This window comes from Pan paniscus, chromosome 11, assembly GCF_029289425.2.
Source record: "Pan paniscus chromosome 11, NHGRI_mPanPan1-v2.0_pri, whole genome shotgun sequence".
Lineage (NCBI taxonomy): Eukaryota > Metazoa > Chordata > Mammalia > Primates > Hominidae > Pan > Pan paniscus.
Window position 1 is genome coordinate 90,298,613 of NC_073260.2, and position 17,514 is coordinate 90,316,126.

The 17,514-nt window shown below is 41.0% G+C and overlaps 1 protein-coding gene across 4 annotated transcripts in view; it reads left to right on the forward strand.

The window, feature by feature from the left end:
* KIF24 (kinesin family member 24) overlaps positions 1–17,514 on the forward strand; it is a 76,518-nt gene that overhangs the window by 23,482 nt on the left and 35,522 nt on the right. For all 4 annotated transcript variants that reach the window (XM_003829788.5, XM_055117293.2, XM_034967330.3 and 1 more), the window contains 2 exons: positions 8,663–8,760; positions 15,412–15,627. In XM_003829788.5, the coding sequence (XP_003829836.3) occupies positions 8,663–8,760; positions 15,412–15,627 (314 nt within the window). The remainder of the gene's footprint in view (positions 1–8,662; positions 8,761–15,411; positions 15,628–17,514) is intronic.

The following is a 17,514-nucleotide window of genomic DNA, read 5'->3' on the forward strand; positions in this document are numbered from 1 at the left end:
AAAAGATTTTAAAACTAGTCCAGCATGGTGGTGTGTACCTGTAGTCTTAACTACTCAGGAGGCTGAGGCAGGAGGATCACTTGAGCCCAGGAGTTCTGCATTACAGTGAGCTATGATTGCACCACTGCACTCCAGCCTGGGCAACAGAGGGAGGATCTGCCTCTAAAAGAATATAAAAATAAAAAACAAATAAATAATTAAGTAGTTGTCAACAGGACCAGTCACTGAATATATGACTATGAGATCTCACACAGTTGATTTCCATTCTTGCTTGCATCTCACAGTGTGAACTTCTCATTCTGCTGACTTTGAGACTTGGGTTTAATGATGGACAATATCTTTTTGGGCAACAGGACCGACAATTGCCAGCCACGTGCTTATTTTGATTCTCAGCTGTCTTGGGCTTATACTTACTTGGCGAAAATTAGGCTCTGAGCAGACCATTTTATACAGGGTAGATTGCAGTGGGTAAATAAAATCCAGAGATATGATTTCACATCTAACATATAAGGGTTTAAATAAAACACTAATAACTCAGCCATGTAAATAATGTTCACTGCCTGCTAGAGTGATTATGAAGAGTCCAAGGAGAAAGAGTTTGGTATTGAAAGAAACTTATTCCAAGCTGAAGGTACCTTGCAATAATTCTTTAGTCTCATAGAGAAACAGCAAACTCCACAGATGGAAAGAATCATCATTTAGGTACTCCTAAAATTGTGAAAAATTGTGAGTAATCTAAAACCAGATAATCCATTGGATGTTAAGATTTGAGAGTACACAGTTTCTCTTACTCTGAATCTACTTCCCTAAACGTTCATATTATATTTATTCTTTCTCTCTCTCTTGTTCTCTTGCTTCAAAACCCAGTGACTGGTAGGGAGAAAAAAAAATCTGGTATGCTAGCAATTCACCTTAGTCAGCTGAGATCTTACATTAGTGGAATAAATCCTTTAATGCTGAAGTCATTTGTTAACACTTTCACCCTTTTTCAAACTTGTATTGTTCTTCTTTTTCTTTGGTTACCAAAATTGTGTTTCACAGAGATATTCAGAGTAATCCACTGAGTCTTTCTACTGGTACTAAATTATTAGGCCACTGTAAAACCAACCCAATCACTTTAACAGCCTTATCGATTGCTGATCAATGCACGGTCTATTAGTTCTCAGTGGGAGATATTTATTTTGAAAATGGACTAAATGACCAATTAGTTGTAATGCTATCTAGTTCCATGGCTACTTATAGCCATCGTAATAGCCCTATCCAATCACTGTCTACCTAAGACTTCCTTAATGATGCTTCTGTCACAGTAATTCCATCAAGGAGGCATCATCTTATCTTTCGTATTTTTCTGTTATCCCCAAACACAATAACCTTACTTTTTTTGTCATTACCACTGGTCAATACTTATTGAATACCCATAGTTTCCATGGCACTTTCTCTGCTGTTTGAACTTTGGACCTTTGCTCTCATAGGTCCGAATCCTTACCTGTCAATGCTATGATATAAAAATGCTGGGAAGACTTCTTTTTCTTTTTTCTTCCTCAAATAGAAAGAAGAAAAGGTAGGTTTATAGCAAACTGAGTGCTAAATAAATATTGATCGTAGATTCTTTGGGTTTTATTTTTAAACATATTTAGAGATAATAGGTTTTTGTGTTTGTTTTATTAAATGTCCTATCTTTTCAAATCTTGTTACTTAGTAAATATGATCATATACATGTAGTATGCTATCCTACCAAACTATTAAACTTTATATCAATATAATGAGTGAAACAAGGAAACAAACCATATTGTTTCATTCTAGTTTTTTGAAATTGGCAGTAAGTGAATACAAGTTTAATATGGAAGCTAATGCAGATGTCATATTACAAAGTGAGTAAGATTGGCCAACAAACACACAAATAAGCTATGGACCAATGGTTTTTGTCTGTCTGTTTGAGACAGGATCTGTCTCCATCGCCCAGGCTGGAGTGCAGTGGTATGATCCTGGCTCACTGCTACCTCCATCTCCTGAGCTCAAGTGATCCTCCCACCTCAGCCTCTTGAGTAGCTGGGACTACAGGTACATGCCACCACGCCTGGCTAATTTTTGTATTTTTTGTAGAGATGAGGTTTTGCCGTGTTGCCCAGCTGGTCTCGAACTCCTGAGCTCAAGTAATCCACCTGCCTTAGCCTCCCAAAGTGTTGGGATTATAGGCATGAGCCACCACGCCTGGCCTGACCAATCTTATTTATAAATATGAGTACAAAAGCCTATATAAGACATTAACAAGTTAGTTTCAGTACTTTATACTGGCAGGCAAGCATAATCCAAGTTCAGTACTAGGAAAGCTATTAACTGTGATAGGCACTATAAAAGCATCTGTTTAATAATGCAACAACCATACTTGATTATTAAAATACTGTTGGTAAAATACAGAAGGATAGTTGCTAAATAATACACATACTTTTTTACTTAAAATCCTTTAAGACTCTTTATTGCACTTAGAATAAAATTTTAAAGTTTTAACAAGACTCTACGTGGTCTGGCCTCTGCTTGCCTGTACAACCAATTTCTTCAGAAAAAAATACAGGCTGGGTATGGTAACTCATGCCTAGCATCCCAGCATTTTGGGAGGCCAAAGCAGGAGGATCACTTGAGCCCAGGGGTTCAAAACCAGCCTGGGTAACATGGTGAAACCCTGTCTCTGTAAAAATTAAAAAAAAAAAACTAGGCTGGGCACGGTGGCTCACGCCTGTAATCCCAGCACTTTGGGAGGCCGAGGCAGGTGGGTCACAAAGTCAGGAGATCGAGACCATCCTGGCTAACATGGTGAAACTCTGTCTCTACTAAAAATACAAAAAATTAGCCAGACGTGTTGGCAGTCACCTGTAGTCCCAGCTACTTGGGAGGCTGAGGCAGGAGAATGGCGTGAACCCGGGAGGCGGAGCTTGCAGTGAGCCGAGATCGCACCACTGCACTCCAGACTGGGAAAGAGAGGGAGACTCCGTCTCAGAAAAAAAAAAAAAAAAATTAGCTGGTGGTGAGGCACAGCGGCTCACACCTGTAATCCCAGCACTTTGGGAGGATGAGGGGGGCAGATCACTTGAAGTCAGGAGTTTTAAGACCAGCCTAGCCAATGTGGTGAAACTCTGTCTCTTTTAAAAATACAAAAATTAGCTGGGCCTGGTGGCACACACCTGTAATCCCAGCTACTTGGGAGGCTGAGGCAGGAGAATCACTTGAATCTGGGAGTTAGAGTTCACAGTGAGCTGAGATTGCGCCACTGCACTCCAGCCTGGGCAACAGAGTGAGACTCTGTCTCAAAAAAAAAAAAAAAAATTGCCAAGCGTGGTGACATGTACCTGTAGTTTCAGCTACTCGGGAGGCTGAGGTGGGAGGATCACTTGAGCCTGGGAGGTTGAGACTATAGTAAGCTGTGATTGTGCCACTGCACTCCAACCTGGGTGACACAGTAAGACTCTGTCTTAAAAATAATAATAAAGAAAAAGAGGCCAGGCACCGCGCCGGCATTACTCATGCCTGTAATCAGCACTTTGGGAGGCCGAGGCCGTGGATCACAAGGTCAGGAGATCAAGACCATCCTGGCTAACACAGTGAAACCTCGTCTCTACTAAAAATACAAAAAATTAGTCGGGCATGGTGGCAGGCGCCTGTAGTCCCAGCTACTAGGGAAGCTGAGGCAGGAGAATGGCGTGAACCCAGGAGGCAGAGCTTGCAGTGAGCCGAGATCACGCCACTGCACCCCAGCCTGGGCGACAGAGTGAGACTCTGTCTCAAAAAAAAAAAAAAGAAAAAGAAAAAGAAAAAAATATGTATATAGAAAAAAAAAGATGACACTGAAATCTGAAATACATCAAAAAGTTAACAGTGGCTGAACACCTAGATTTAAGGATACTTTTATTTTCTTCTCTATTCTCTATATTTTGTTCTCTATTGTAATTTTGGTTTTTTAATTTTTCTGAGACAGGGTCTTGTTCTGTTGCCCAGGCTGAGGTACAGTGGTGCAGTCATGGCACACTGCAGCCTCAACCTCCTGGGCTCAAGCGATCCTCCCACCTCAGCCTCCCGAGTAGCTGGGATTACAGGCATCACACCACCATGCCAGGCTAATTTTTGTATTTTTTGTAAAGACTGGGTTTCTCCATGTTGCCTCGGCTGGTCTCAAACTCCTGAATTCAGGTGATCCACCCTCCTCAGCCTTTCAAGGTGCTGGGATTACAAGTGCCTGGCCCACATGTTACTTTTATAATCTGAAGAAAAACTTATTTAAAAAATAAACTGCACTTTGGGAGTCCGAGGTGGACAGATCACTTGGGGGCAGCAATTTGAGACCAGCCTGGCTATCATAGCGAAACCCCATCTCTACTAAAAATACAAAAAATTAGTTGGGCGTGGTGGCTGCGTGCCTGTAATCCCAGCTACTCGGGAGGCTGAGGCATGAGAATCGCTTGAACCTGGGAGGTGGAGGTTGCAGTGAGCCGAGATCACACCCCTGCACTCCAGCCTGGGCGACAAAGGGAGACTGTGTCTCAAAATAAATAAACTGTGGAACTCTGATTCTGTCAAGGTTAGTAAGGTCAACGTAGGTGTTACTCCAGCCTCACTGATAAAGTGTGAGCAAATGAAAGTGTGTGTGATGCAAAGGACGTTATGAATTGTGTATATACATTAACTATAATAATCTTGCATGTTTACATATCTTTCATGAAAGATATTTACAAAAGTACTGGGAAAACCAATATCTAAACCTTATTGGAAGGAAAGATACTAATTCCCTTAATCAATAAATGCTTTCTAAGGTCTTTACTCAAAAGCTAAAGCTATCCATGAGCACTTTTAGAAGGAGAGACAGAATTGCCATATACTCGCTGTAATAAAAGGAAACAAAAAAATGTATTCCCACTTTAGTTGTGGGTTTTTTCTTTTTTTTTTTTTTTGAGAAATGCCGAATATATCCACATCTATAGATAACTATAGATCTAGTGGGTTTCTTTGTTTTGGATTTCATACTTAACTATAAAAACCTATGGTGATAATTTGAGCAACGAATTAATTTGTCTCCTTGCCTAGAAACTGTGTATGAAATAGATATAAATAATGTTTATTAAAACCAGATTTTAGGCTGGGCACAGTGGCTCACACCTGTAATCCCAGCACTTTGGTAGGCCGAGGCAGGCGGATCACCTTCGGGAGCTCTTGAGACCAGCCTGGCCAACATGGTGAAACCCTGTCTCTACTAACAATACAAAAAAATTAGCTGGGCGTGGTGGTGGGCACTGTAATCCCAGCTACTTGGGAGGCTGAGGCAGGAGAATCGCTTGAAGCAGGGAGTGGGAGGTTGCAGTGAGCCAAGATCACGCCACTGCACTCCAACCTGGGCAACAAAGTAAGACTCCGTCTCAAAAAAAAAAAAATACCACCAGATTTTAAAAATATGTTTAACTATTATTGACCTTTTTAAGCTTAATCAAAAGTTTAATGACCTCTCTATGTGCCTGTCACCCAACTTCAGTAGTTATTAATATTTTAGTGTTCTTAAAATCTTACCACATTTTTCAAAGCACTAAAAGTTCACACATCTATTATTCTTCAGATTCATTATTTTCTTACTTTGTAACTTTTTCTCTAACTTGTAGATTTGGATTTGTATTCTCACTTTCTTCTTAGACAATCTAACAAGTTTCCATTCTAATGTAATGTAATGGTACACACAACAGATTCAAACTTGGGGTAGAGTGACCCACAGTAAATTGGCCCAAGTCCAGTTTTCTGGATCTGTCCATATAATTTTTTCTTGACTAGATATTTAGAGCAGGCCCAAAAAGTAGAAGATAAGGCCTTATCTGTCATTCATGGTGTATGGACTGTCATTATGCTCTACTGAGGCTTGAAATTACTAGGATTTCTCATATATATATTCTTATATATTAGACCAACTATACACACACACACACACACACACACACACACATCTTGGTAGCCCAGCTATATATATATAAAAGAATATATATTATTGCATGTTAGTTTAATATGAAAAAGTAAATATCTCTGAATAGGATAGATTCACCTATTTTGAAATAGAAAGGTACAAAAGTGTAAAATACAAGTGTCCCTCCAATCCTGTTTCCTCCATGAAGGCAATTGGGGTTACCTATTCTAAGCGTATCTTTCCAGAGATATTCTATAAATACATGTTACTTTTATTTTTTTTTAATTTTTTTATTTTTTGAGACTGGGTCTCATCTGTGGCCCAGGCTAGAATGCGGTGGTGCAAATAATATATTAGAATATATATCAGCCAGCATGGGCTCACACCTGTAATCCCAGCACTTTGGGAGGCTGAAGCAGATGGATCACTTGAGGTCAGGAGTTCGAGACCAGCCTGGCCAACATGATGAGACCCCCGTCTTTACTAAAACTACAAAAATCAGCCAGGCGTGGTGGCGGGCGCCTGTAATCCCAGCTACTCAGGAGACTGAAGCAGGAGAGTTGCTTAAACCCAAGAGATGGAGGTTGCAGTGAGCCAAGATCATGCCACTGCACTCCAGCCAGGGCAACAGAGTGAGACTCCATCTCAGAAAAAAAAATCAATAAACAAAATATATATTACTATTATATACGTATAGTTGGGCTATATGTATATAAGAATATATATGTATGTGTATTTTTATATATGTGTGTATATATACTATATATACGAGCTACCAACATAAGAATAATATATATTCATACATATATATATGTAGTTGTACCTACCAACATGGTAAGCCCCTAAATTATGGAAATAATTACAGCTGCTGAATTAATGCTTTTCAGACCCAATGTAATGGGGTCTTTTTTCTGTCTTTTTCCAAATTACTGTGATTTTTCATTTGGAAGTCGTCTTGGACCCCTTTCTCTCCCCAGCTCCCCACCTCTAGTCAGTTATCAAATTTCTTCTGTATCCATCTCTTTATTTCCATGGTTGTCAAATAATTTAGATGCTTTTTACCTCACCACTGAATTACTAGTGTCTCTGTTCTCAAACCATTCATAGTGTGAAGCCAGATTAATCTTCCAGTAAAGACTGAAATCATCCCTCTTGCCTATAAAGTTAGTTTTTCATTGTTTCCCCACTATTTACTGAATTAAATATGAGCATCCTGCCCTCCAGTTAAGACTGGTGTCCCAAGACCCCTACAACACAGTCCTAACTCATTATTCTAGTATTCTGTCTCTTTTTTTTTTTTTTTTGAGATGGAGTTTTGCTCGTTGCCCAGGCTGGAGTGCAATGGTGCGATCTCAGCTCACTGCAACCTCTGCCTCCTGGGTTCCAGCGATTTTCCTGCCTTAGCCTCCCAAGTAGCTGGGATTACAGGCGCCCACCACCACGCCTGGCTAATTTTTTGTAATTTAAGTAGAGATGGGTTTCACCATGTTGGCCAGGCTGGTCTCAAACTCCTGACCTCAGGTGATCCACCTGCCTCGGCCTCCCAAAGTGCTGAGATTACAGGTGTGGAGCCACTGCGCCCGGCCTCTGTTTCACTTTTCTACTTACTGTGATACTGTATTTCAATCACATTGAATCCTTGCTATTCCCTAAATATTAATTAAACAGTTAATTCCTTGTGCTTCTATGCTTTGACTCTGTTCATACTTCCCCTGTGCCTGGAATACCTTCCCCCCTTCCATCACTCCCTTTCAAATTCCTCTTCTTCTCCTGTGGTCCATTCTCAGTATAGTCTTTTTCATAATCAGAGAGAATATGTTTTCCTTTGAAATCGACACGTACTTTATCTTAAGATTCTTCTACCTTCCAGTCATTTGCATACTTGTGTAGATTAACATTTTTAGGAGGTAAGATAGGGAAATGCTAGGGTAATGTCTATATCCTTGGGCCCCTTCAAGTGCCTACTGCAATGTATGTGCTACCAGCCGAGCATAAATATTTATGGAATTAAAAGTTAAGCTGTGTAATCTACAGAATTGAGATCTTCCCCTAGAATTCCTCCAAAATTCTTTTTTTTTTTTTTTAAATGGAATCTCGCTCTGTCACTCAGGCTGGAGTGCAGTGGTGCCATCTCGGCTCACTGCAAGCTCCACCTCCCGGGTTCACGCCATTCTCCTGCCTCAGCCTCCCGAGTAGCTGGGATTACAAGTGCCCACCACCACGCCCGGCTAAATTTTTGTATTTTTAGTAGAGATGGGGTTTCACCGTGTTAGCCAGCATGGTCTCGATCTCCTGACCTTGTGATCTGCTGGCCTCGGCCTCCCAAAATGTTGGGATTACAGGCGTGAGCCACTGCGCCAGATCACAGATTCCTCCAAAATTCTAAATATACTAGCTTTAGTTGGAATACGAGGATAATCCCCATAGAATTCACTTTCTCTCCTAGACCTAAGGAGGATTGACTCACTCTTGTGTTTATCAATTTACTTCTCTTAAGAGAAAACAAAAAATGTGTGCCTTAGTTTTTACCTTGTAAGAACATGTCCACAGAGATCTCAAGTAAGAGGAGGCCCTGTCATTTAATAGTGATTGCTTATTTACCTCTAAGTTTGATATGGTCAGTTACTGTTACTTAAAGACATATTTTGGTATTTATCATCTGTTAACTAGAATAGTGATTAAGAAAATCCAGAATGTGTCTCTTTCCATAAAATCAAATTTATTTTTCAGCATGTTTTTTATTTTGATGAAGTCTTTGGTGAGGCGTGCACCAATCGGGATGTATACATGAAGACTACTCACCCACTTATTCAGCATATTTTCAATGGGTACGATAATGATTATTTGCTTTTCTTGCTTTTTATTTTCTATTTTCCATTAGGCCATATTTCTTTATAAATATCACATGCTTTTCAGTACTTTTGACTTAAACATGAATTTGTGTTTTGAGCTAATAAATTTAGATTCTTCTGAAAACATGCAGTATCTCTATAGGATTTACCAAGGATTTAGAAATTTGCAGTAAAATTTCCTCTTACATTGATGATATTATTTCTCTGTGTCTAGTGGAAAAATATATTGTGATAGATAGTGAAAGGGTGTTAAAAAAAAAAAGAAAAATTAAGCTTTTAACAATATAATCCCATCAAAGTCCTCAGAAGAAAAAGGTTCAGGTGGTTGGAGTTAGTCTGAACTCTGATGATAGGAATTATGTATTCTGGCTATAGTTTAGTTAATTTTTTCTTTGGAATCAGATAGATAAGTGAATATCACTTATCAATTTTTCATAGATGTATTTTTTTTTTTTTTTGAGATGGAGTCTTGCTCTGTCGCCCAGGCTGGAGTGCAGTGGCGTGATCTCAGCTCACTGCAAGCTCTGCCTCCCACGTTCACGCCATTCTCCTGCCTCAGCCTGCCTCAGCCTCCCAAGTAGCTGGGACTACAGGCGCCCGCCACCACGCCCAGCTAATTTTTTTGTATTTTTAGTAGAGACGGGGTTTCACCGTGTTAGCCAGGATGGTCTCCATCTCCTGACCTCGTGATCCGCCCGCCTCGGCCTCCCAAAGTACTGGGATTACAGGCGTGAGCCACCACGCCCGGCCTCATAGATGGTTTTTTTTTTTTTTTTTGAGACAGAGTCTCACTCTGTCGCCCAGGCTGGAGTGCAGTGGCGCGACCTCGGCGCACTGCAAGCTCTGCCTCCCGGGTTCACTCCATTCTCCTGCCTCAGCCTCCTGAGTAGCTGGGACTACAGGCGCCCACCACCATGCCTGGCTAATTTTTTGTATTTTTAGTAGAGACGGGGTTTCACTGTGTTAGTCAGGATGGTCTCGATCTCCTGACCTCGTGATCTGCCCGCCTCGGCCTCCCAAAGTGCTGGGATTACAGGTGTGAGCCACCGCGCCGGGCCAGATGTATTTTTAAGTTATTATTCACACTTAATAAACATTGAATGGGACAGGAATGATAGTAAGGGCCTCTGTTGCGTAAGTATTTAAAATATAGGCATGGGCCACATGTGGTGGCTTGCACCTGTAATCCAAGCACTTTGGGAGGCCAAGACAGGAGGATAGCTTGAGCCCAAGAGTTTGAGACCAGGCTGGGCAACATAAGGAGACCCTATCTCCACACACACCAAAAAATATTTATTTTATTTTATTTTATATTTTTGAGACAGGGTCTCACTCTGTCACCCAGGCCAAAGTGCAGTGGTGCAATCTTGGCTCACTGCAACTTCTGCCTCTCAGGTTCAAGCAATCCTCCCACCTCAGCCTCCTGAGTAGCTGGGACTGCAGGCGCCTGCCACCATGCCCAGCTAATATTTCTGTATTTTTTTAGAGATGGGGTTTTGCCATGTTACCCAGGCTAGTCTTGAATTTCTGGGCTCAAGCAATCCTCCTGCTTCAGTCTCCCAAAGTGCTAGGATTATAGGTGTGAGCCACCATGCCTGGTCTATAAAATTTTTTTTTTTTAATTAGCCAGGCATGGTGATGTGCACCTGTGGTCCCAGCTACTTGGGAGGCTGAGGTGGGAGGATTGCTTGAGCCCAGGAGGTCAAGGCTGCAGGAGCTGTGGTCTTGCACTGTACTCCAGCCTGGGCAACAGAGCAAGACCCTGCCTCTGTCTGTCTGTCTGTCTGTCTGTCTGTCTGTCTGTCTATCCATCCATCCAATCCACCTACCTAGCTATCTACCTACCTATCTAATCTACCTACCTACCTATCTACCTACCTATCTATTAAAATTGTAGGCATGTATGATAGAAAATGCCAAGTAGCCTGCTAGTGTTGCTGATTCCAGAGAATTTTGACTGTTTTTTCAAACAACTTTTTAAAAATTGAGGGATAATTTACATACAATAAGATGCACAGATCTTAAGTATTCACATTTGATGAGTTTTGATAGTTTTATATACGTGAGTAACAAATATCTGTAACAAGACATGGAACATTTTCATCACCCCAGAAAGTTCTCTTGTGTCCCTATTTAGTTAATCCTCCACCCTCACCCCCAGGTCTTAGGTAACCACTGACTTACTTTCTGTCAGTATAGATTAGTTTTATCTGTTCTACAATATCATAGAGATAGAATCATTATACTTATATGCTTAACATAATGTTTGCTTAGCATAATGGTGTTTTATATTAGTACATGTTGACACGTATCTGTGGTTTTCATTGCTGAGTAATATTCCCTTCTATGAAATTATCACACTTTGTTTTGTCTATTCTCCTGTTGACAGATATTTGCATTGTTTCCGGCTTTGGACTTTATGAATAAAGTATGAACATTCTTTTTTTTTGAGACGGAGTTTCACTCTTGTTGCCCAGGCTGGAGTGCAATGGTGCGATCTCAGCTCACCGCAACCTCTGCTTCCCGGGTTCAAGTGATTCTCCTGCCTCAGCCTCCCAAGTAGCTGGGATTGTAATCCCACACCCGGCTAATTTTTTATTTTTTAGTAGAGATGGGGTTTCTCCATGATGGCCAGAACATTCTTGTATAATTTTTTTTATGAGCATGTTTTCATTTACTTTGGGTAACAACCTAGAAATGGAATTGCTGGCTCATAGGATAGGTTTATATTTATAAGAAAGTGTCAGTCGGGCACAGTGGTTCACGCTTGTAATTTCACACTGTGGGAGGCCGAGATGGGAGAATCATTCGAGCCAGGAGTTCAAGACCAGCCTGGGCAATATAGTGAGACCCTATCTCTAAAAAAATTTTTTTTAATTAGCTGGGTTTGGTGGCACATGCCTGTAGTCCCAGCTACTTGGAAGGTTGTTGCTTGAGCCCAAGAGATCAAGGCTGCAATAATCTGTGATCACTACACTCCAGCCTGGGCAACAGAGCAAGACCCTGTCTCAAAGAAGAGAAAAAAGGGAAAATGTCAAACAACTTTTCAAAGTGTACCATTTTATACTCCCAACAGTAACATGAGAATTGTAGTTCTGCAATATCTGATATCGTCAGGCTTTCTTATTTTAGCCAATCTAATGGGTATTAAATAATCTCATTGTAGGTTTAATTTGTGTTTCTCCAATGCCTGATGATACTGAGCTTCTTTTCATGTTCTTTTTTTTGAGACGGAGTCTCGCAGCCCAGGCTGGAGTGCAGTGGCGCAATCTTGGCTTACTGCAAGCTCCGCCTCCTGGGTTCACGCCATTCTCCTGCCTCAGCCTCCCGAGTAGCTGGGACTGCAGGTGCCCGCCACCACGCTCAGCTAATTTTTTCTATTTTTTAGTAGAGACGGGGGTTTCACCATGTTAGCCAGGATGGTCTCGATCTCCTGACCTCGTGATTCACCTGCCTCGGCCTCCCAAAGTTCTGGGATTACAGGCCTGAGCCACCGCGTCCGGACTTTTTTTTTTTTTTTTTTTTTTTTGAGATAGAGTCTCACTGACACTCAGGCTGAAGTGCAGTGGTGCGATCTCAGCTCACTGCAACTTCCGCCTCCCGGGCTCAGGCTATTCTCGTGCCTCAGCCACCCTAGTAGCTGGGATTGTAGGCGTGTGCCACCACACCTGGCAAATTTTTGTATTTTTAGTAGAGATGGGGTCTTGCCATGTTGACCAGGCTGATCTCGAGCTCCTGGCCTCAAGTGATCCGCCTGCCTCAGCCTCCCAAAGTGCTGGGATTGCAGGTGTGAGCCACCGTGCCTGGCCCTTTTCATGTCCTTACTGACCATTTGGATATCTTCATTTGCCCATTTTTTTGTGCTTTGTTGTTTTGTAAAAGCTATTTAATTTTTTAAATTTTATGAGAAGGCTAAAAATGTGAAATATCTCTTAGGTTCAATTTCTTAGTAAGGGCACCAAATCTAGGGAATGCTTTTTGAGGAGTAAGTTTCTAAAATAAGTTAGAATTTGAATGTTAAGACTTTAGTAATAACAAGAGTTGCAAGTTAAGTGTATCCATTCTTTAAAGTATAATAGGGTTTTTCACTCCTGTATTGTTGCTTTTTGAAAAAGCTCATCCCTAAACTGTTCAGAAAGTAAAGTAGATATTATTCTTTCCTCTTGCTCTGCTGGATCTTCCTTAGTGTGTTCAAATTTTTCTCCTGTAATTCATTTCCCAACTCCACCTCTGCCGGTATTTATAGTACCCACACTGCTGGGAGCCAGGGTTCAAAAGGCAAAGAGTAGCTGGTCTCTGCTCCAAGCAGCTTACATCTAATTAACTCCCATGTCTTGATTCTCACATTTCTATGGTTCCCTTGCTTTTGTCATTTTACTCTTTCTTTGTTTTCTACCTGGCTTCAAATCCTTTTCTGTGTACTCATCTCTCTGCCCACCTCCAGCCTCCCCCATCCCTGTCCATGCTATAAATCAAAGAAGATGACCCAGGCAAGTCTCAATCATTGTAGATTTATTTGCCAAAGTTAAGAACGCAAGCCCAGGAGACAGGTCTATACCTTTCTCCAAAGACGATTTTGAGGGCTTCAGTATTTAAAGGGTGAGATCTGAGAGCAAATAAAAGGGGAAAAAATAATAAAAGGAAAAGGAAAAAAAATTTACAGGGGAAAGGGTGGATATTGGAGGAAGAGAAATATGTTTTAAATGTTTCAATAGATAAAAAGACAAAACAGTTGCATCCTTTCGAGTCTTTGATCAGTCTTTCACTGAATACTCAATTTTCATATTGGGGATTGGAGAAAATAGTTCTTCATGTTTCACCTGGCCCAGTGAACTGCATTTTACATTAGATAATGTAGACAACAATAGGGCAGAGGAAGCATCAAATATGCATTTATTTCAGGTGAGCAGAGGGATGACTTAGAGTTCTGTCCTGTGTCCTCCATGTGTGAAGATAAGCTATCAATTGACATTGCCAGGGTGAAATTCAACACAACTGTTTTAAGGTGAAGGCCATGAGCCCACAAGGAATTTCCTAGTGGGCAAAATGTGAGGGAGATATGTAGCTTTTTATCTTTGTAGCCATCTTATTTAGGAACCAAATGGGAGGCAGGTTTGCGGGACCCATTTCCCAGCTTGACTTTTCCATTTGGCTTAGTGAGTTCGGGGTCCTGAGATTTATTTTCCTGTCACAATGCATAGACTTTTTTTTTTTTTTTTTTGCTGCAAGCAGCTATTTTTATCATTAATCCATGAGATTCATGTTTAAGAGTCTGCAACAGCTCTAAGATTATGTTCATTCTCTACTTAGCACTGCGTGGGTGAATCCCACAACACTCAGATAATCTTGGTCTCCAACTCCTCGTAAAACATACTGTGATTGACAGGCTGGTCTCCCAACTCCATTCTCCACCTCTTATTCTGCAGTTCTTCACACTCATAAAGGGTGTGTACGCACACATGTAACCACATACAAGAGCAATGATTCTCACTTAGAATCATAGGGCATCACAACTGGAAGGGATCTTAGAAGCCAATCTACTACTACTTAGAAACTAATCTACTGATAAAAGTGAAAACTGAGGCACAGAGAAAAGTGAAGGGACTTGCCTAAGGTCATATGGTTAGTTAATGGTAGGGCAGAAACCAGAGCCCAGGCTTTTTTTTTCCCCTCAAGATTTGGTGTGCCTGCTGCCATCTTTACTACTGTGGCCTCTGTTCACGCTATTCCTATTCCACAGTGGAAGCTCTCTGCTTTTCAGCTTCTGCCTTCAAGGCCCAGCCCAATTCCTACTCTTGTGAGTCCTTCCTCAAATACTTTGCTTACATCAATTTCCCCTTTATCTAAACTTCCTTAATTATGAGTGGTCACTACCATCTTGCTTATCACATGATCTCCTGTTATTTCTCGTATTTAATTCTCTATTCTTTCACTAAATTTAACTTTTCAGATTAATAGTAGATCATCTCTAGGATCCTCTAAAGCACCTAGCATGGGGTAGGAATTCAGTAAATGCTTATTGGCTAAGTGGTTTCTTTAAAGCCCTTGTTTCTTTATCTTCTAGAGTTGTTTCTCTTACTGGTTCTGTAAGAAAATTACTATAAGAAAACTCAGGCTGGGTGTGGTGGCTCATGTCTGTAATCCCAGCACTTTGAGTGGCCGAGGTGGGCAGATCATTTGAGGTCAGGAGTTTGAGACGAGCTTGGCCAACATGGTGAAACCCCATCTCTACTAAAAATACAAAAATTAGCCCGGTATGGTGGCGCACACCTGTACTTCCAGCTACTCAGGAAGCTGAGGCAGGAGAATCACTTGAACCCGGGAGACAGAGGTTGCAGTGAGTGGAGATCACACCACTGCACTCCAGCCTGGTTGACAGTGAGACTCCATTTCAAAAAACAAAAAAAAAAAAAAAAAAGGAAAACTTGTGTAGTAGTTTGAGAATGTTTTTTTCCTCTTCCTGTGTTCTTATAATGTAAAGTCGTCTTCTCCTTAAAGGTTTATGTGTTTATAGCTGAATTTTCTCTAAGATTCTATGTTTACATTTGACCTTTGTCATTAAAAATCTGTGGGTAAACTAATACTTCTCTTAATATGCATAAGTAATGCAAATTATCCTTTCCCCAGAGGCAATGCCGCTTGCTTTGCTTATGGACAGACAGGTGCTGGAAAGACCTACACCATGATAGGAACTCATGAGAACCCAGGATTGTATGCTCTAGCTGCCAAAGATATCTTCAAGCAACTAGAAGTGTCCCAGCCAAGAAAGCACCTCTTTGTGTGGATCAGCTTCTATGAAATTTACTGTGGACAGCTTTATGACCTCCTAAATAGAAGAAAAAGGTACTGAATATGAGTGGGAAGAGATAAATCTGTTCATCGCTATTTTAAGCCAGAGTCCCGGAGAATCACTGAATCATGGGCTTTAATGAGATGCTTTGGTACATTAGTGCCCTTTTGTGAAATGAGGCTCCTGCATCAGATACATATTTTCTAGCTGTCAATTCAGCTATAGGAAAATGTAAATTAGCTTTTCATTAATATTTTTTAAAGTGTTCAATATTCTAATGTCTATCAAAAGACTTTCCCTTTTATTTTGGTCTATGAAGAAGGTCATAATTTCAGGAAGTCAGGAAATCAACACGTACTTAAACCCCTTCCTGTTCTTTTGACCTATGATTATACTGGAAAAACTATAAATAATGTTTTCCACTTTCTCTTGTTTTTCCTCTAAATAATCTTAGGGTAAACACCATGATAGTTTTCTGAACTCAGTAAGAAGAAAAGAAAATCTTCTCTTTAGAGTTTTAACCCTTGTTAGGCTTAAACTATTGCTCTTGCAACATAATATAGTAATTTAGAAATGTATTCAGTAACTCTGCTTTTAAACACCTATTATATTTTTCTTGCATGAAGTTTTGTTTAGGTTGAAACAGATGACTTAAACTGAGTAGGAGGCAAAAGAAGTTGTGGAGGAAATGGGAGAATAGAGGTTAGAGGGAATGGGGGAGGTGGAAGGATTAAAGGCTGTCGTAACAGAATTAACCAGATTTGAGATGTTGGAGGAGTGAATTGAGGCTGAGCCTCCTGGAAGGCTAGGGAAACCTAATCAGCTTGAGACTAGCCCGGCAACAAAGGTATCTAAGCCTCTATGGAGCTGTCCAAAAGGATGCACAAGTTTTGCATGCTCCAAGCAAGCAATGGAATGGGGAGTGGGGGAGCAGTTCCAGTTCAATAGGGAGACCATGATAGGGCAGGCCCCCATTGTAGAGGGTCAGTAGGGTACTGAGTAGCATAACTGGAGAAGCCAGCGAGTGGGCTTAGGCAGGCCTTTCTCCTGTAACTATTCCAGTGAAAAGGGGACCTTCAGATATGCCACTTGAGATTGTATAGGTGTTCAGAGTTCAGTCCTGACCAAACAACTGCGAAATAAAAGAGGGTGCTACTCTGGGGATGCTTGAGGAAGAGTTGCCTTTCTTTTTTACCTTCTTGGTGTTGAAGTCTCGAATTAGCTCAATCACAGCTTCTCCATCAAGCTCCAATGCCCTCATTAGGAGCCCTTTCCAGTCAGAATGCCCACTTCCCTTAAAGAACAATTGCCATGGAATAAAAGCCACTGTGCTGTGTGTGTGTGAGTGTGTGTGTGTGTGTGTGTGGTTTATTTGGGTGAAGGGAGGTTAGGATATCTAGCTCTTTCTGAACGCATTTCTTTAATGAATTGCCCAGATTATTTTATTGCCCTGTATATTTGCATTCCTCAGTTGTAGCAGGGGAATAGGCATATATTAACTCTCGGGTTTGATGCTTCTCTGAGGCTCACTAGGGAAGACCTATGCTTACTCTACAAGTGTCATGGCCTGTGGGGTTCATGTGTGTATATATATATATATATATATATCCATTTAATTGTCTAATCTAATCTATTTCCTACCTTTCTGGGGCTTCTGAAATGTTCTAGTCCATTGATGGCACCCTTTCCTGTTTATGCTGTTATGCTTTACCCTGTTGATTTTTTTTTTTTCTTTTTCTGAGGCAAGGTATTGCTCTGTCGCCCAGGCTGGAGTACAGTGGTGCCACCACAGCTCACTGCAGCCTCATCCTCCTGGGCTGAAGTGATCCTCCCATCCCAGCCTCCCAGGTAACTGGGACTACAGGTACATGCTACCATGCCCTGCTAATTTTTATTTTTTGTAGACACAGGGTCTCCCTATGTTACTTACCCAGGCTGTT